General features: G+C 38.2%; 2 protein-coding genes and 1 long non-coding RNA gene across 6 annotated transcripts; all 3 read right to left on the bottom strand.

The window, feature by feature from the left end:
* Nucleotides 1–163: 163 nt before the first annotated feature.
* Nucleotides 164–2,627, bottom strand: LOC121252270. 2 transcript variants are annotated; one of them, XM_041151830.1, is made up of 4 exons: nucleotides 2,404–2,589; nucleotides 2,166–2,242; nucleotides 1,318–1,390; nucleotides 164–1,111 (listed from the first exon to the last, which is right to left on the bottom strand). In XM_041151830.1, exons 2-4 carry the CDS (start codon nucleotides 2,226–2,228, stop codon nucleotides 321–323), a joined length of 927 nt encoding a protein of 308 aa, XP_041007764.1. In that variant the 5' UTR covers nucleotides 2,229–2,242; nucleotides 2,404–2,589; the 3' UTR covers nucleotides 164–320. The 2 variants fall into 2 exon arrangements, with proteins under 2 accessions (XP_041007764.1, XP_041007763.1); XM_041151829.1 differs by lacking the exon at nucleotides 1,318–1,390 and having other exon boundaries at nucleotides 2,404–2,627.
* Nucleotides 2,628–3,667: 1,040 nt separating this feature from the next.
* LOC121252244 (protein AAR2 homolog) lies at nucleotides 3,668–17,361 on the bottom strand. Of its 3 annotated transcripts, none has more exons than XM_041151791.1 (13): nucleotides 17,097–17,361; nucleotides 16,559–16,641; nucleotides 15,979–16,036; nucleotides 14,677–14,736; nucleotides 13,299–13,428; nucleotides 12,726–12,952; nucleotides 12,532–12,624; nucleotides 6,845–6,916; nucleotides 6,453–6,485; nucleotides 5,661–5,801; nucleotides 5,408–5,464; nucleotides 4,031–4,126; nucleotides 3,668–3,955 (listed from the first exon to the last, which is right to left on the bottom strand). In XM_041151791.1, the coding sequence occupies exons 1-13, from the start codon at nucleotides 17,190–17,192 to the stop codon at nucleotides 3,911–3,913; spliced, it is 1,191 nt and encodes a 396-aa protein (XP_041007725.1). In that variant the 5' UTR covers nucleotides 17,193–17,361; the 3' UTR covers nucleotides 3,668–3,910. The 3 variants fall into 3 exon arrangements, with proteins under 3 accessions (XP_041007725.1, XP_041007722.1, XP_041007723.1); XM_041151788.1 differs by having other exon boundaries at nucleotides 6,845–6,928; nucleotides 17,097–17,349; XM_041151789.1 differs by having other exon boundaries at nucleotides 3,668–3,980; nucleotides 6,845–6,928; nucleotides 17,097–17,349.
* Nucleotides 7,126–7,777, bottom strand: LOC121252358. Its single transcript, XR_005938198.1, has 2 exons — nucleotides 7,304–7,777; nucleotides 7,126–7,245 (listed from the first exon to the last, which is right to left on the bottom strand). It is a non-coding gene; the product is annotated as an uncharacterized LOC121252358 (long non-coding RNA).
* Nucleotides 17,362–18,935: the final 1,574 nt, after the last annotated feature.

An 18,935-nucleotide genomic window follows, 5' to 3' on the forward strand; every position in this document is an offset into this window, starting at 1 on the left:
TGCAGACGGTAGAATATGGTGTATAATCCAAATTCTTTTGAGATCAATGCCTTTTTTGCTCAACTTAGAAGGAAATTTGTTGAGTTCCATTTGAATGGTCTTCCGTAATGCAAGTTGTTACCGTATAACAATCACAAAACAGATATAACAAAATAACAAATCGTTTAGCCATTAACGCATGGAGTGAACAATTATCCTTTTGAAGGCCAATCTTCTGAACTATAGTAATTCAATGAGTATTGATTTAAACGTTAGAAACACAATTCTAAGAGCATGCAACAGTGCAACACACGTACTTACAGAAAGGAAACAATTACAGCTTAACGCTTCTGTGCTTTCCTCCGTCTAGATTGTGTCTTCTGCCACTTCTTTCTTGAAACTAATTTATTCTTTGGCTTCAGCTTTAACTCGGGCGAGAACTTATAATTTGGATCCCTCATTCGTGCTTGAATGTCCTTGAAAAACTGCATATTCAATTTCTTCGGCCCTCCCTGTCTAAGTTCCGCATACTCTGGTCCCGAAACAATATTTTCAAATGCTCCAATAAGAATGTCTAAATCACTCATGACCTCCCACACATTGGTGTAACGCCCATCTGGCCCTTTCTTCAATTTTTTCAAGGCATTCTCAACTGCAATTTTCCTAGCTTGCTTTCCTGGAGACAACTCTTCCAGTCCATCTTCAGCTTTCAATACTTCGGAAAGTGTTCGATATTTAGGCATTTCTTCAAACTCAAACAATTTATCTATATACTTGTCACTACTTTCATTTGGGTGGGCTTCTGTGGGAATATCATTATCATCATCGCCCTCACTACCAGTCCAAAGTGTCTTCTCCTCATCACTTCCAGACCACACACTTCTTAATTCATCACTGTCATCAGCATCAATTAGGTCAGAGTGTTCTTTTGCCTGTTGTCTCACTCTCCGAATTTCGTCTTCAAGACGACTTTTGGGATCTTTTTCATCATCGTTTTCATCTTCACTTCCTGTCCATAGGCTAGTATCTTCTTCCATCTCTTTCTTCCAAGATTTTCTGAATTCCTCATCGCCTGGTTTTCCATTGCCAAAAAGAGCATAATGTTTGCGCCCGCGAGCATATGATCGCGATCCTGCAAAAGAACAATGGCAGAAAATACTAAACTAAATCTTTGTTTGAACAGTGAATCAGAATCAAAGAAAATGACAGAAATCCCTTCATGTAATTTGTTGCCAAGAACACTATACTGCATCTGTATTATTGGGCATGGTGCATCTACTTTATAGATAAGAATCATATCTTTAATCTCTGCTTCTCTCTCTACCAATCTTCAAATACCTGACCAGGACTGGCAATATATACTTTTCTGGATTAGAATCAAAGAATTAGTTGAGTTGTTCATAATAGCAACCTGGATATATGTTTACGAATTAGGTCCAACCATCAAAAAGATAAAATGAAGTTCCACCATTTGTAAGCAATTAACATTTAACGGTGCATTACCTTTCAAAGACATATCTTATCTACTGGCACTTAAAGAAGTTAAACTATTAGGCTCTTAACAAACTACGAACTCAGAGGTCCAAAAGACAAAACTGGAGACCACTTGTCACAACCACTCAAGCCAAGTTAGTTCATGATGTATATTTATTCCAAGACCTACTCTACTAGGCAACTTAATCAGCCATTGGGCATGGTTTTTCACGAAACCTTAAAACCTTAACAATGATAGACACTTAAATGATAACAGAAGCCAAAACCCACAGGGTTGCACACAATGAGAGGTTGGTCCTAAAGCCTCGTGTATTTACATGTTAAAGTTACATTACAATTGTTGAACGGGCAACTTTAAAAACAACCAACAAAATGTTATCATATCAGGACTTTGTACAAATAGACGAACTACGTGACATAGCATCACAAGCTTTCAGTAATGAATTCACCAACGACCATAACCTCTTAACGAATCTTTCGCAAAAAATTGTAACCCCAAGGTGTTGGCCTATAACAACGGTATTACTCCGCCAGGTTTATTAATAAATTGGAGTCTTCTTTATATATATATATATATATATATATATATATATATATATTGCACAACGACAACTATGAGAATCATAAAAAACCGTGACACCATAAAAGCAAGAAGCCACGAAATGAGAAAACTTTTAAATGCAAAAGCGAACCTTGAAAATTTGGGCAAAACCCAAAATTAATGTGATATGTTGAACCACTTCCAGCTGAATCATAGATAGTCTTTAATCTGAAACAGAGAACGAAATGGGTTTTCTCAGATTTCATCCAGAAACCATGCTAACAAAGATAATAACCAGTATATACAATGGAGCTGAAAGAGGAAAAAAATTCTACTTTAGCGCACACGCGGGCAGACATATACAGGACAAAAGAGAAGAAAAATCCAACCTTGGAGAAGATGAAGGTTGAAAATGGGGTTTTGAGACTTTGCAAAGAGATGGAAGAAGGGAAAGGCGGGAACAGAGTCTGCGGGCCATCACTTGCAGAGCAGAGGATTGTTATACGTTTTTTAAGTGTTGACTTGTGATAATGGACTATTGGACCGTTCGGCATAGAGGACTCGGAGTCGGAGCAAGGTTGTGCCGATTTCTTGAAGATTCGAGTCCGACCCACAAATATGTAATACGGCACGATGAGCTTCCCAAAAAATTTCTAATCATATTTTTATAATGAAATAATTTATGTTGATACCTTTTCGGTCGGGTGGGCATTGAAGGGGTCCCGTGGATGTATGACTTGATAAATGAATAAAAGTTATTTTTTTTTAAGTTAGTGTGTAAAACACAATATCTATATTGTTTAAATGATAAAATTTGAATTATAATATTTAAATTTTAAATATATCTTTCCAAATCAAATTATATTATGTAAACGCTTATTATATGTGTTATTCACACCTACTTATAAATAGAATATTTTAATGAATAAATTATTAAAAAAAAAAATTAGAGATAAAGATATAATATGATTTGGCATGTTAGAGAAAGAAAATTCACTGTAAATACGTAAAGGATTAGCTCTCAAATCTAATTTTGACTTTATTTTAAGGAAAATGGGTGAAGAGAGAGGAAGAAGACCACGACTCTATAGAAGGAGAAGAAGCAATCCGAACAATATGCCATTACCTACTTTTATCTTCACTTTTCTCATATTGAGTTTATCTTGTTTCATCAATACCTTTAAAAGGCTTTTTATTATTATTATTATTATTATTTTTTTAGATACATGGAAGGTGGGGATTCGATCCTTAGTTCTCTTAGTAAGAAACCAAGATATTGTCAATTGATTCAAAAGATCTTGACTGAGGCTTTCATTGTTATGTAACCCAAGATTAGGTTTTGTCTTTTAACAATATGTATCTACATCATACACTTCTTTACTCTTACAATAGATCAAGACTTACAAATTATGCTTGATTGATTGTTTTTTTAAATACCTTTAGCTGGATCAAGAAAGGCGGTTTCAATTTGCTTTCTTCGGTGGAAAGTTGAGATAAAAATTCATCTATTAAATTGGTGACATAAGCAGTCCCAAATTCTGCCACTATTCTGGGGGGTGCATACTGAAATACCTCATAGTATTTGTTAAATCTGCCTTTTGATTTCTGGGCAACCATTTCAACCTTTGAGATACTCCATATCACCCAATAAAGGGTCCTGAAATTCGATACCAATTCATAATAAAGCCTGAAATTTGTTGCAAAGTATTCACAACACAATCACAGGAAAACGGTTTTCCATCAGTGTACTGTATAATTGATTTACATGCATAAGTTTGCCTTCTTCTGCGCAGTGATGAACTTGTCAAGGAAGCAAAACGATATTAAATTGACCGAGATGGCCACGACTACATGTATTTACATGATCCTCGTCTCAGATGTCCACGTTGCTGAAGTCTAGTTATAACTAGGGTCATCGCACATCTCAACCACGGGAGCAAACTGCATGATGTTGAACAATAAACAACTAATGAGAATGAGGATTGTTATAGTTCAGCATTTGATAAATGGACTCACCTCATCATCTTCTTCGAAGTACATTCCATCAACTGCACCGTTTGGCTTGAACTCCCACCCGAGATTGTTCTCAAGCAGCTCCTGTAGTTTCCTCGTCTGCAAGAGTAGAAAGATTTTATGGAAACTATAGAATTTTGACCTCAGAATGATCAGTCAGTATAACTCAACTACATGGAAACCTAAGAGACACTCAAGACCAAAAAACAAAACGGATTGAACTGGAAACTCAACATCCTGTGTGAGTGGAGTTGTGTTTACCAATCAGAAAAGGAATCTAAACAACATCCTTATTTTTATATCAGAAAATCCGTACTTATTGTCAACCTGTATGACACAACCACCTAAGATTTTCTCGAGTATGAAAGATCTCCGACCAACAATAAATTCCAACAAGTACTTCTCATACCAACAAATTTAGAAACCGCTTATGCATATAACTAACACATACTTCAGTTTATCATAGTTCCAAAAATGTATCAAGATATATATTCCTACGTATAGCATTCACTGAAAAAAAAAACATCTTGAAAGGGGCAAAAATCAAGATTCCAAAACCAATTACACAAGTTCATGACTTGTGTTGGAACAAGATAGATTTTTGGGTAATAGTGAATAAGCACTGCTCAAAAGAAAAAAAAAAGGCCACAAGAACTTTCACTACCAACCAGCCAATATCCTACCAGAATATATCACAAAAAAGCAATGAGATGCTAACATGACAAAAATGCCGGAAACTCCATGAAATACTGTTTTTAGAAGTTAAATTCCAGCAGCTGAAACCCTAACACCAGATTTCCAAAAGTAGAATTGTAATTTTTTGCAGGGACTATACGGTATTATTCAGTAGACTTCACGAAATGCTGCAAAGCAAACTTATTGTTCATGTAAAAGAAGCCAGCAATATTAACCTTACTCGTCAAGGACAAATCTTGTTCAAGAACCTAACATAACATAGTAATGGCTTTAAGGTATAACAATTTATTGCTGCAGCTTATGACAATTGTGACCCATCTCCTGAAAAATATTTTCATAATGCTTGTGAATAATGTAGACGTGATGCACATAATTCTGATTAGATATAGAATGGTTTATTTTGTTTATCATAAGTAGAAATGGCATAGGGTTTTAAGTATAAAGCAAATGGCTTCAAATATGTCTATATCCACATGGAAAAAGTTCAAGTAACAAAATGGCTAAAAGGAAAGCATCTGAAGAGAAATGAAAGCATGGCAAGTTCCCCACCCCACCCCCCCCCCCCCCCCCCCCCCCCCCCCCCCCCCCCCCCCCCCCCCCCCAAAAAAAAAAAAAAAACCTCCTAAAAGACAGAAAGGGTAAAAGACAGCATTCAACATGAAAGGGCAGGGTTAGCGCTCATACCCATGACAGAAGATGTCCATCAACGGACGAGGCATCGTGCATCAATGAAAAGAAGTCCTGCAATCCCCATTAGAAGATAAATTGTAGTGAACTTAACTTTGTATATAATTTTCAATAGAGAAGCCTTGAAATGTGGCATGCCAATAAACAGGATTATCAAATTCATGGCAATACAATTTTGCAAAAAACGCCTATTCAGAATGACCTTGCAGTCGTGCATCCAAATAATGACTTAATATTGTCAGAGACCTACCTTGCAAAGGCGGTACAAAAAACTGTCAGCAGAAAGCCATGAATCATCCAACAGTGCTGATGTCCCTGACACTGCACCACTGGTATCTCTGTTATCTTTCTGAAGGCCATATTTCAGTTGATAGTAGATGACCCTAATGAACTGCGAGAATTCTAGCAGATGTCAGAGTTCATCATGAAAAAGAATAGCACAGAAACCAAGATTGAAAATTGAGTGTTGATTTGTAATTAGATAGAAAAGGCACATGAAACCTAGATTTAGTAAATCATATAAATTTATAACTTTTTGTACAAGTTGACTACATACATTTCACATTGAGTACTAAACCAATGAATCTGATTTCAATCCTTATTGCATGCAATAATGAAGCCGAAAAAGGACCAAATAATTGTTAAGAGTTTTTTTACTACAACAACACTTCATAAAAGTAACTAAAATAAATTGACAAGTAGAAAAGTAACTAAAAAATATTTCATATACGATAAAAGATACATCAAAATGCAAACTACTTAGGTTTTTCCACATATCACCAAGACCAGACTGTAAAAACAATGTTATCCTTTTGCATTTAGTGGATCAATGAGCATGGATGGATGCACAAAGCTTAACAAGCAAAATGGTCTCGCGTAGAGCACTATCCAAACCAAGTTGGTAATGGCGTAGCTAAATTGAAATTACTTCCCATTTTAGATAGAATTTAACAATTACATACCAGACTACAACAATTGTGCATGCTAAAAAACACAGCAATCAATATCCCTTTTAGAAAACAGGTTAAAATTTGAGCATTACCTTTGTGAATAAGCGAGTCCTTGTGTGAAAGGGCTGCCAAAAGAAACTTAAAGCTTTAAACATATATCACAATAGAAATTTCAACGACCTATCCAAAGAAAAGCTTTAAGCTAGTACCATGTTGTTCTATCCAATTACTGCAGTCAACAGACTAAATTTATTGATAAGATATTTTTATTAGAAAAGACGGGTGTTACGGAATACATAAGGCATATACAAGTGATTGACAATTTAAACAAGACAACTTTGATGCTTAATATGGATGTGAAGATTCATGCAAAAGGTCCCCATATGAAAAGTTTAACGAAGACAAATTTCAAGCTTAATCAGAACAGTGTCTGAAGAAAGAAAATTCAATTTCTAAAGAATATAAGAGTCAAATTGATACTTACAGCTTCAGTACATCCAAATAAAAGGCTAACCAAAGATTTCCACTGTAGAAATGCTTCAAGTGATTGTCCCATCTGCATAGTTTTCTGATTTCATTAAAGTTTTTTTTTTTTTGGATCAGTAAATAAGAAATTTTATTGATAATAGGCGAAGTCAAGTACACGGGATATATACAAGAGCCACACCTAGGCATGTCTGTCTAGGGATACAAGAAAATCATGTGCATTCATGCCATTAAAGTTTATTACAATCGACCAACATAATAAAGTGTGCAGAAAAAAGGTTTTAAGCTCATCCATTGTCCGTTCACGATCCTCAAAGCTCCGACTGTTCCTCTCCATCCATATGCACCACCATAGGTAGGTTGGTATCATCTTCCACATAGCTGCAATTTGAGAATTACCTCGGATGCCTTGCCAACTGGCATACCAACTTCCACATAGCTGCAATTTGAGAATTACCTCGGATGCCTTGCCAACTGGCCAAAAAGTCAACCCTTCTTGGCATTACCCAAATGAGCCCCACCCTTGCAAAGATATCATTCCATAAACTCATGGCTCCGTCACAATACAATAATAGGTGATCCACAGACTCGCCACTTTTCTTACACATGTAACACCAATCCAACACAATAAAGCGGCATTTCCTTAGATTATCTAAGGTAAGAATCTTCCCTAACGAAGCTGTCCACACAAAAAAAAAAAAAAAAAAAAAAAGGAACTTTTAGGGGGTCCTTAGTCTGCCATATGTTCTTTCATGGAAAGCTTCTTGTAGAGTGTGTCATAAGAGACTTATAGTACAGCTGTACAGTAAATTTCCCCTAATTGGATGGTGACCATATCATCTTATCCGCTCCTCCAAACACTCTACAATTGTGTATGAGATTGAAGAAATCTATAAATGTGTCAATTTCCCAATCTTGGGTAGCTCTAAGGAAAAATGATGTTCGATTGGGGTGATCCACTAGAGAGATCCATAAGCTTTGCTACTGAGGCCGTCTTTCTTTGTGCAAGGTTGTATAGTATCGGGTAGGCTTCTTTAAGAATTCGATCTCCACACCATAAGTCATCCCAGAATTTAATTCTAGAATCATCCCCAACTACAAGGCGTGTTGATCAATGGAGGTTGGTCCAGCCTCTTCTTATGTTTTTCCAAAGCCCCACCCCATGTGGTCCACTCACTTCATTCGAACTCCATCCTCCCCACAATTCACCATATTTTAAATCTATGGTCACCCTCCATAAAGCTCCCCTTTCTTCGTGGTATCTCCATAACCATTTACCCAATAAAGCCTTGATGAAGACCAACAAATTCCGAATTCTCAATCCGCCTTCGCGTATAGGGGTACAAACCATAGCCCAATTCACCAAATGAAACTTGAATTCTTCGGCTATTCCCCCCCATAGGAAATCTCTTTGCAATTTCTCTATCCGGTGCACCACCTTGCATGGTATTGGAAATAAGGATAAGAAGTAAGTAGGCAGATTGGAGAGGATACTTTTGATCAACGTAACTCTACCACCTTTGGACAAATAGAGCCTCTTCCAACTTGCTAGTTTGCACTCCATTTTTTCCAATACCTCATCCCAAACAGATTGCAACTTAAAGAAGACACCCAATGGAAGACCGAGATACTTCATTGGTAGAGTGGAGACTTTGCATCCCAAGATATTAGCCAATCTCAAAACACTTGGAACATTTCCAACCGGCACTAGTTCTAACTTAGTAAGATTCACTTTCAAGCCTGATGTCGCTTCAAAGCAGAGTAGAAGAGCCCACAAAGCTTGGATGTGGTTATGATTAGCCCCACATAATACAAGCATGCCATCTGCAAATAAAAGGTGGGTCATCTCAAGTGTGCCGATTCTTACATCCCCAACAATAAAGCCAGATAGAAATCCCCTTTCCACGAGACCTGCAATCATTTTACTAAAAGCTTCCATTATGAAAACAAATAGTAATGGAGATAAGGGGTCACCTTGCCTCACACCCCTCGAACTTCCAAAGAAACCCATTGAGGTCCCGTTTACCATAATAGAGAAACAGACAGTGGAGATGCAAAATTGGATCCAAGAACGCCATTTCACCCAATTCCACACCTTTCAAATATGTGTAGCAAAAAATTCCAGTTTACCCGATCACATGCCTTCTCCATGTGAAGTTTGCATAATAATCTTGGTTCACCCGACTAGATGTGACTTTCCAAACATTCATTGGCAATGAGCACCGAATCAAGAATTTGCTGACGTCGTATGAATGCATTTTGGGGCTTGGATATGAGTTTTTCCAATACCCTACTCAATCTATTAGCCAATACCTTTGCAAGGATTTTGTACATATTGCTCACCAAGCTCATAGGACAAAAATCCTTAATCTCCACCGCTCCTGGCTTCTTTGGAATCAAAGCATTAGGCTTTTTTCAAACTTACCTCGTTCGTGAAACTCATAGCTCATGATGTCATCTTTAACTACCTCCCAACATACCTTAAAGAAGGCCATAGTAAACCCGTTCGGGCCTAGAACTTTGTCACCTGCCATACTTCTCACCACCTTATGGATCTCCACCTCCTCAAAAGGCCTCTCTAGCCAACTTGCTTCTTGTTGGCCGATTGACTCAAAAGCAAGACCATCCAGACGTGGTCTCCAAGAAAACTGCTCCGAAAGTAATTGTGCATAGTAATTGGTAGTGTACAAAATAAGGACTCAATAAGGACTCAATGATATTGAGTCTTCTATGTGAATTTGCCATTTGATGGAAGAATTTGGTGCATTTAACCCCTTCTTTTAACCATAAAGCCCTTGATTTTTGTCTCCATGAAGTATCTTCCATTAAAGCCAACCTTTCAATATCCAAGATGAGATGCTTTTTGTGAGCCTTTTCTTCTTCTAAAAGCTCCATCTCCTCCTCCACTTCCTCCAAGCCCTGTAGTTCGCCAAGTAAGGACTGTTTACGGTGTTCCACATTCCCAAAAATCTGCTCATTCCACTTCTTCAAGTCCACTTTGAGAGCCTTTAGCTCACTCAACGAAGCCTTCTAATTTCAGCCGCATGTTCTCAAATTTAAAATATCTTTTACCTCCCTGGATGCCACCACAATCAATGAGAATGGGGAAGTGATTCGAATATAATCTTGGAAGCCATTTTTGGATTAGGTCTGAAAAGTGTGCTTTCCAATCGGGTGAAATAAGGAATCTATCAAGTCTTGACCAAGCTGGTGTTCTCTATTACTGGACCATGTGAATGTGCCACCCACTAGAGGAATGTCCAGAAGTTCTTGCTCACAAATAAATTCAGAAAAATCCGTCATTGCTGAGCTAGAGCTAGGACCCCCAACTCGTTCGCTTGGGAAGCGAGTGACGTTAAAATCTCCCCCAATGCACCAAGGAAGGCTCCATAAGCTACAAAGACCAGCCAATTCATCCACAAGCCTCTTCTCGTTGTATTAGAGTTGGGTCCATAAACACCGACAAAGGACAATTGATAACCATCTTCCACATTCTAGAAAGAAGTAGCCACCGTATATTCCCCCACACAATCCTCCATCTTTTCCACCACCCTTTTATCCCATATAACCAAGATGCCTCCCGAAGCCCCCTTAGACGGCAAATACAACCATCCATCCCACATGGCAACAGTTCCACAAACTTCGTATGGTGTTTTGGGAGATGACTTCCAATTTTGTCTATTGCAAACATACAACATCAACTTTCCATCTGCGAAGCTGATTTCCTACTTTGGTGCGCTTCCCTAGTTCATTCAACTCGGTGATTTTACCCTACCCTTCGTTCCACCACGACTCACACTTCCTTCGTAATTGACCGAACATGTAAGTCACTTTAATTCCCTTTCCCTTTTCTTGGATGAGTGGCTCTTCATGGCTGAATTAGGCTGCCCATCTTCGATGGCAGCAAGGCCAAGAATTGATCTTCATAACCAGTACACGGCAGTCCAATGCACAATTGAATCTCTTTGGCTTTATGTAGGACCCAATTTGATGCAAGTGTTTGTTCTTGCAACAGGGGCATTGAATTCAAAGGAGTTGGCTCATCCCAGTGGAAATCGGCACCATTATTCCTGCTTATTGATGTGTTCAGAGACTCCCCTTGTTTTCAAAGGCTCCGGGTTTGAATAAAACCAAGGTGCCAGGACTGTTCTCAACACCTGATCTCTCATAACTGTTCTCCATTTGCATCTCAGTGTCCATTTGCGGTTCCCGTGCAAGCACAACATCCCCTTCCTTTGTCCGGGAGTCCCTGTAACATTCGAAAGGAACAATCTCGGCGTCAATCTCCACCGGCGGCGTCACCTCCTATAGGTCGTCAACCATCAATCCACCCACCAAATCTCCTACTCCCAGCGGTGGGTTCTGGGATGTCACCAGCTCCTCCTAGCCCTTTTCCGTTACCGACAAGCTTCTCATACCTCCGAAACAGACTGCCTCGGCTACAAAATTTATCGCCAGTGTCATCTTCGACATCCCATCGGCTGGGGATTCACCCACCAGTTTGCTCTCCCGTCAGCGAGTTTTGTGTGGTCACCGGTTGGTGTGTGGAAGAGGATGGCATATCCTTGCCGATAGCAGGGGCTGGGTTGGGCTGTGTAGCCCTCCAGGTTTAGCCCGCCAACTTTTGGGTTGAGCTAGGGCTTTCCCTTTCTCGGCCCAAGAATAACGCCTCTCCTGGCCCCCTTTAAATTTGTTCAGCCCGCTTTTGCCCAAACCTGAGGATGTTGGGCTCAAGCCCAAGCCCAGTCGTTTATCCACCCTCTGAATCATAAAATTTACTAAATTTTTTAACTGTAGCAAATCTTTTTTAAGGGAAAGATCTTTATCCCTCAGTGTATCCTCTCTCGGTCAAAGAGCTACCTTCCATTTCAGTGTTATTTCTGCAGGTTTGATTAATCAGCGCATGTCTCCTTCCGTCTCTCTCAACGGCTGTCACATTTGCTTTCAAAATCCCAGAATTGCTCTCCACCCTGGGTACCGCTGCTGTTGTACCTCCCCAAGCTTCGTGTTTGCCTGTAATTAGCCTAGATGACTGAACAACCTCTGCATAAGACTTAGGCATTGTGTTGACAGTTTTGAGTTTTGCACCAGTTCACCGTGGGTTGATTTTTGAGACCTTGACAGCCCAACCTTTCTCCCTTTCCCCCAGCTGTTGTAAACTTCCCACAGTGCAGATACCATTTTGTTCCACCCTTTTCCCTCCATGTCTTCCGATATGAAGATGAAATTCCGTTGGCCACCATTGCCATATTCCACCTGCGCCATATATCTACCCTGAGCATTGGAGCATCTCTGGGCAATGTAACTTTTGTTACTATCCCGATAGGTTGCAAAGAACTTCTTCTTAACATCGGCCAAGCATGCCTCAAGGGCTCTAATGAACCAGTTCACTGTGGAATTCTCTAGGACTAGTGCTTTTGTAACCTTCCAACTTCTCTCTGTTATGAGAATCCATCGGCTATCTTCCTCAATTAATGCAAAAACTTTAGATTCTATAAGAATCTATTTCAATAAAACCATGATAATCTCATAGTTAAGCACTAGAGATCATCATCAATGAGAAAGTGTACAGAGAGAAAAGTCTCTCAAAAAAACCATATTAACATCAGTGAGACAACTTAGCGCTTTTTATTAAAGTTGACAATAGAATAACATGAAAGATGTGTCATATAGGTTTGCACATACCAAAAATGCAATAAATGCAAATTGTAGCTCTCCAAGAAGTACGTCTTCAGAACCTCCATAATCTTTTATCAATAAGGTTTCCAAGAGTTGTGTCTGCACCAATCAATGGAATTTAAAATCCATATCAGCAAATGCTGAATGGTGAAAAAATCCGTTTAGTCCTATCATTCTTTAAAAGAGGTATGAGTTCTTACCTTGTCAAGATTTAAGGAAGTAAGCTCTTGCCCTTGAAGTCCTTTATGTTTGATAAAACGGGGAATAGATGTGTAATAACATCTTCTACTGTTGACATTCTTGTCAACAGATGTTGAGAACTTACTAATCTCCAACTGATCATCTAGTGTTTTCTCCATCATCGTTTTAGGAATGTTGTTAACCATCCCAGGTTCACATGCAACAGAAATTTCTCCTCCAATGGGTTCTGTTCATGAAATGAATAATTTAGAATGAGAAAGTTGGGCAGAATTGCAAATCAGAAGAGGCATACCATAGTTTCAAAGTCAACAAAGAATCAATATCATTGGACATTGTCCCCCAGTCCTCGCCAACAGCAATCCAAGGAGAAGGGTAAAAGAGAAATAACAATCCAAACTAAAGAGAACTGAAATTTTCTGCAATCGTATCGTAGTCAGCAAGTGGCTACAATAGCATAAACAATGATGTTTGTGAGTGGCGCAAGCTCTTCTTTAGGGCATTCCATATGTTTTCTCCTAAATTGAACCTCAAATTTCTTGCAGCCATTACAACGGTAGTTACATAGAGCTTACCAAATCGTTCAATAATGCTCTTTGAGATGTAATTTGACAACTGCTTCCAGTCTCCATTCTGGCTCAGATTGTAAGGACCAAGTTGTCTGTCAAACTCCAAACTTTTGACTGCTTGACAATAGCTCTCTTCCTTAAAAGATTAAAATTGAGAAATAAAAGAGAGAGGTAGAGAGAGAGAGAGAGAGGGGGGGGGGAGGGGGAATAGACAAACAAAAAAAATTTAGTGTCTAACTCATAATATTAGTGCCAACACAAATTCACATCGATGGGATTTATATTATGAGACCCAGATGACATTTCAGGTTTCGAATCAGATAGCTTGAATTTCGTACTATAAAAACTCAAGACAAATATTTTTTCCTCTCTTCACAATCCTTTTTTTAAAGCTCTAGAATCTTTTACAAAAGAATAGGCGCTTAACGGATTTTCTTTCTTCTTACCACATCAGAAATGCATCCCGTAAGCACTTAGCTAGAAGAATCTTAAGAGATTTCCCCACAAAATTTTGCAGCTAAGTTCTGTACCAAAAAAAAATAATAATAATAGGGGACAAGTTTCCCTTCCTCTTTTTTGAGGCTAAAAGTCCCAGCCCATGGGTCTAAGATACATAAGTAATCACTCTGTTTCCATATTTGTATTATTTGGATGATGTAGAATGAAGTACTCTTAATACCGAAATGATACGACAAGTTCTGGAAACCAAATCTGATGCAGGATCCTGCTTGGACTAGAACCTAATCACTAGGATTCAAGAACTTCATTCTGGCACAAGAGTAGTAACAGAACAGGTCCAGAACTGTAGAAAGCTAGATATGTAGGCTATAATTGTACTGAGAAATTAGTTCTCTGTGGCTGGGAAGCTCTGGGTAAAGACTAGGTTGTAAGTAACAAGACAATAAAAGAGGGAAAAAGGAAAACCAAGCATCACACTAGGGTCCTTGAGAATACACCCAAGAGGGATGCATTGCACACCCAAAGACCAGAGTGGCTATTATACTTCTTATAAATTTCCATACCCAAAATAGTATGTTAACAGTGCTTCACACAGAAGAGGGAGAGGCACTAAAGTACTTCACATGTAAGCTAGATCGGATTACCAAATGGCGAAGTAAACTAAGCAACTAGACTTCCTTTAATTTTCACATTACGAAATTACCTCCCTCTGATCTACAAAAGGACAGAAAGGCCTCTAAGCTTTGTATATTTTTTTCTACCACTAATCAAGCTCCCACGACAGTCCTTTGACTCATGCCAAATCAGAACTAGTTTTTCTTTTGAAAAAAAAAAAATAATTGCAGGGGTCTTCTTGCTGCCTATCATATGCATTAGAACAAAAGAAATGGAAACAATCAAATGCAGAACTAAAACATTTGCATACCTCTTCTTCTGATACTTTGACTAATCGCTCCTCTTGTTGATCCCACCTACGAACAAGTACCTGTTGAAGCCATATATATAAGGTCATTCCTACACCACCACTTTAAGATATTTTGGAAATAACTTGCTGCTAATTTGAATTCTTCTCCAAATATCTTGACATGACAAATGGCTTGACTAAGTGGCCTTTGATGACATTTAACCAACTGCTCTTCAGTTTTCATCGATGCATTGCATTTAAGGACGGTTTCCTTTATCTATTATTTTCATAGTTGAGAAAAGGCCACCACACAATGATCATATTGTATGCAATGGAAGAACACCAGCAAGTAACTGCAATGACCCAGGAAGTGCTTTCCACAGTCTGTGATATAACGCCAAAAATACGCCATGTTGAAGCTTCCCTAGAATCAGTTATAAAGCACAGTTTTGCCTAGTAAGCGACCAATATGGGGCTGGAAATATGTTTTACTACCTGTATAACCTATCCACTCTGTAGTTATTTATATTCCCAATGCGGATGTCAAAAATTCCCCTTAAATTCCTATCGTCCTCGTCTGAGCCATGTCATGCAGTGCTCCAATATCACATGGTTGGCCTTAATAGGTGACTCTGATAGTATGCATAACACAACCCAATAAAGGCGCCAACCATATTTGCACTATAACCTCAAAAAGACTAGTCAATTTGAAGCTTTCCTGGAATCCCTTATAAAGCCCAGTTTCACCTAGTAAGTAGCCAATGTGGAATTTAGCATGCATGACTACCTTTATAAATAACCCACTCCGTGGATTATTCATATTCCCAATGTGGGACTGGAGTGTTACAGAAACTAAACTACAAAAAGAGGTAGGCCTGAACGCCCATTTTGACAATATTCCTACAAAATCATGTTGACCTCTTGATTTCTCATAAATAAGAATAGTTCTAGGGGAAACAAGGGGTTGGGGTCAGGTCTGGTGTATTTTGGGTTGTCTTTCCACAGGCTTTTTGGGTCATTAGGGGCTTTTTGGGTCATTTTGGACAAGGTGTTTTCTTGTATACATTCAGTGTACTTGGTTTCTCCTTTTGATATATATAATTTTGTACTCATCAAAAAAAAAAAAAATTCTCATAAATAAGAAAAGTTTATTAGTAATTGAAAAGTCATTATCCAAGTGCACAAGGTGTATATACATTAGTTATCTAATTATGGAAAGTAAAAAGATGATAAAAATCCTGGATGCTAAAGATAGAAAAATATAGGCGGATTGCCATCAAATGATGAAGTAAATTGAAACGGAAGGCCTTGAGCATTCCATACCTCAGAGGGGCAAGTGTCAACAAAGAAGCCAATTATTGGTGAGAACTCCTTGCCATCTCTACATGTACCAAGTATTGTGAGATTAATTACTGATGAAAAAGGCATAAACAAAGCAGATGACACTAGATACTGAATGTTGAAAGGCAGAAGGGACACATAGTCTCATTTTACTCAAGTGTAATGAGTTGTTAGTCTGCCAACATCAGAAATGGAAGATAGAAGGATAAGAAAATGCTAAAGCCTCAATTTAGACTTTAAAATCAAATTAATATCTATAAAATATATATTTGAAAAATAGGATAGAGGGTGAAGCTGTTGATCTAAGATCCACCCGGTGCTTGTGTGATATATTTATGTATTTACATTATTAGGTATGAACCCAAGCGCTGAAAATTGTTAGAAGACTGACATAATGATTTAGAGACATGGTAATTAGAGCATAATATTTAATGGACAACATTGAAAAACAAGAACATTATGGTATAGCTGACTCCTGCCTGAGCAGGCCCATAAAAAGGAATCAAAAGAAAACAAGGCAGATAGAGAAAACTGTAAGATATTTAATCAGCAATAAAGTAACCTGCTTGATGAACTATAATACACAAAATGAGGACCTGGAGGAATCATCTTAATACCCTTAAAAGAAGGCCCTACAGAAAACGTCTGCGAGAGAGAATCAATATGTTAGTCGTCCTAGAAAATTTACTAGGTTTTTAATGGGCTACAAATATACGACAAAGCATAAAACAGATTCAAATTATCCCCACTTGGAGAAAGAAAAAATCATCGAACTTTGCAAATACAATAACACACTCGCACATTACATTTAATATAACAGAGAATGGCTTCGACATTTACCATTTATTAATAAGATATTACAACACTCCCACCCCCTCTTCTCATTAAACAGAATGCAGGAAAATATGTACATGGCGAATCCACCTGAGCTTTAAAGCAAAAGGAATAACAAAATTTCACTCCTAACATCAGTCTCATTTCATTTCTCAAGTGAATGGTGAATGTGTAATAAAAGAGGAAAAGTTATATTCAGAATTTCAGGTATTTGACTTCCTTTTTTTACGCTTTCTCAAGGAACAAGCAGAGAACTTGAATGTTACCTGAGTATCGACGCCGATGAGGGTGTATTGAGGAACATCCAGGAGAAGAAGAGTAGTGCCGTGTTTCACGAGCTCCAGAGCTGCATCAGCATCCATGCCTGCAAATTGAAGAAAACAGGGTTCCTATTTTTCCAATATTGATTGGAGTTTGATTTGAATTTTCCGGTTTTTGTTTAGTGTTGTCGGGACTTTGGAGACTTGGAGAGACCTCCAATAGTCCAGAAGCCTCTTGTAACTTTGTAAAGCTTGTTCACGCGAGGCAAAAAGGTTAATTTGTCATTTGCCGCCTGAAGTTTAATCTAATTATGTGGAGTCCCCGTGGTTTCCCATATTAGTACAATCCTCCTTTTGCTGAACTTCATATATTTTTTTGTCGTATAATTATTTGTATCAGCATGTAGTCGCAGCATACAGTATATGCTGAGTTAAAAAAAAAAAAAAAAAAAAAATTTATGTGCAGTGTCCTTATTATTATTTTTTTTGAATCCACACCCATGGCCAAGGCCCAAAACTATCATTAACAGTCATTTAAATCAGATGTTTATTTTTTTAATAACTTTGTCTCATTGATTTAAATCTAATCATTAAAATCAATAAAGAGAAAATCTAGGGACCCGTTGGGCTTATAACTTACAAATAACATCCCTCCAATACTCCAATAGTTGGTTGCCACGTAAACTTCACAACTTAATGATGGTGTGACTGTGCTTCACCTGATTCCTCGCCATCTACTTCGCCCCTCTTCTTTGTCACTTCCAGTCCCGCTTAGAATTTATAAACTTGTTGCTGTGTGTAAAATTGAAGACTTGTATATTTATTTGTCTTGAGAAATATTATGAATAGATAGACCTATTTAAAGAACAAAAGAGCACTGCATAAGTTGGGCACACCAATAAACAGGTGGTGTGCGTTAGTGCTTCTAGACCCAGCGTAAGATCGTCACAACAAAAAATACTCCTTTATACAATTCACAACAAAATGAAAGCAAAATTAAAGAGAAGATATTCTAGAGGATTCTGTTGACAACGATAATTGGAGATCTTGTTGTGATGTTGAGTTGGAGTCTTGCGCAGAGGAGGCCTTGCGTGGAGCTGACTTGGAGGTAATGGCAATTGTAGTGCTTTCACTCTGGATTGACGGTGTCGATTGAATATTGCCATGCTAACATATAAGATGAAGTTGTGCTACAGAGGGAGTTCAATATTTGGAAGAAAAAGTAAACAAAAAGGTATAAGAAAAATGTAGCGAGTAATCCATTGCCCAAAAAAAAGAGAGAAAAGAGCCATTGTATGCACGATTGTTTTAGTCAATTTTGAAGAAACGTTGGATTTGAGATCTCTCAATGTGTTTGTACGTAAAATGTAAATTGGAGAGCCAGTTCAATATTTGAAATAAGTCATAAGAAATCATATAGCACTCGATGGATTGTTACTAGAATGAAAAAAAACATGAGAGAATTGCATGATTTTTCGATGCAAGAGTTCCAAGTCTCGCAGCAAGCAGTGATTGTGAAAGGTGGATTTCGGTTGAAACTTGTCGACGTTGGACTGGGAGGTGGTGGTGGAACGAGAACAACTATTGGGCGACGGAGCAAAAAGATGGAAGAGATGAACTTTGAATCATGATGGTGAGGGCAGCTTCGATGAAAGCGATGGTGAGTTTGATATTGAATCAAGACAGAAGGGAGGGGCTCTGGTGACCTAGGTTTGTGATTAGCTGTGGGTGCATCTATTCTCTATTTGGTATGATATATGATGGGGCAACTTATAATAGGAGGGCTGCTTTTATAATAAAAACAATCGGACTGCTCCAAAGCGGCCCTCATCAATAAAAATAGAA

Source organism: Juglans microcarpa x Juglans regia, chromosome 2S (assembly GCF_004785595.1).
Source record: "Juglans microcarpa x Juglans regia isolate MS1-56 chromosome 2S, Jm3101_v1.0, whole genome shotgun sequence".
NCBI classification, from domain to species: domain Eukaryota; kingdom Viridiplantae; phylum Streptophyta; class Magnoliopsida; order Fagales; family Juglandaceae; genus Juglans; species Juglans microcarpa x Juglans regia.

What these genes read in the sequence shown, in the direction of transcription:
- LOC121252270 (XM_041151829.1), bottom strand. Translation starts at nt 2,492, where the DNA reads ATGGCCCGCAGACTCTGTTCCCGCCTTTCCCTTCTTCCATCTCTTTGC. An exon ending in CAACCTTCATCTTCTCCAAG is followed by an intron (nt 2,243 to 2,403) that starts GTTGGATTTTTC and finishes TCTCTGTTTCAG; the next exon opens with ATTAAAGACTATCTATGATT. An exon ending in GTTTTGCCCAAATTTTCAAG is followed by an intron (nt 1,112 to 2,165) that starts GTTCGCTTTTGC and finishes GTTCTTTTGCAG; the next exon opens with GATCGCGATCATATGCTCGC.
- LOC121252244 (XM_041151788.1), bottom strand. Translation starts at nt 17,192, where the DNA reads ATGGATGCTGATGCAGCTCTGGAGCTCGTGAAACACGGCACTACTCTT. An exon ending in GGACTCGCTTATTCACAAAG is followed by an intron (nt 5,802 to 6,452) that starts GTAATGCTCAAA and finishes GAATTCTCGCAG; the next exon opens with TTCATTAGGGTCATCTACTA. An exon ending in ATGGACATCTTCTGTCATGG is followed by an intron (nt 4,127 to 5,407) that starts GTATGAGCGCTA and finishes CTACTCTTGCAG; the next exon opens with ACGAGGAAACTACAGGAGCT.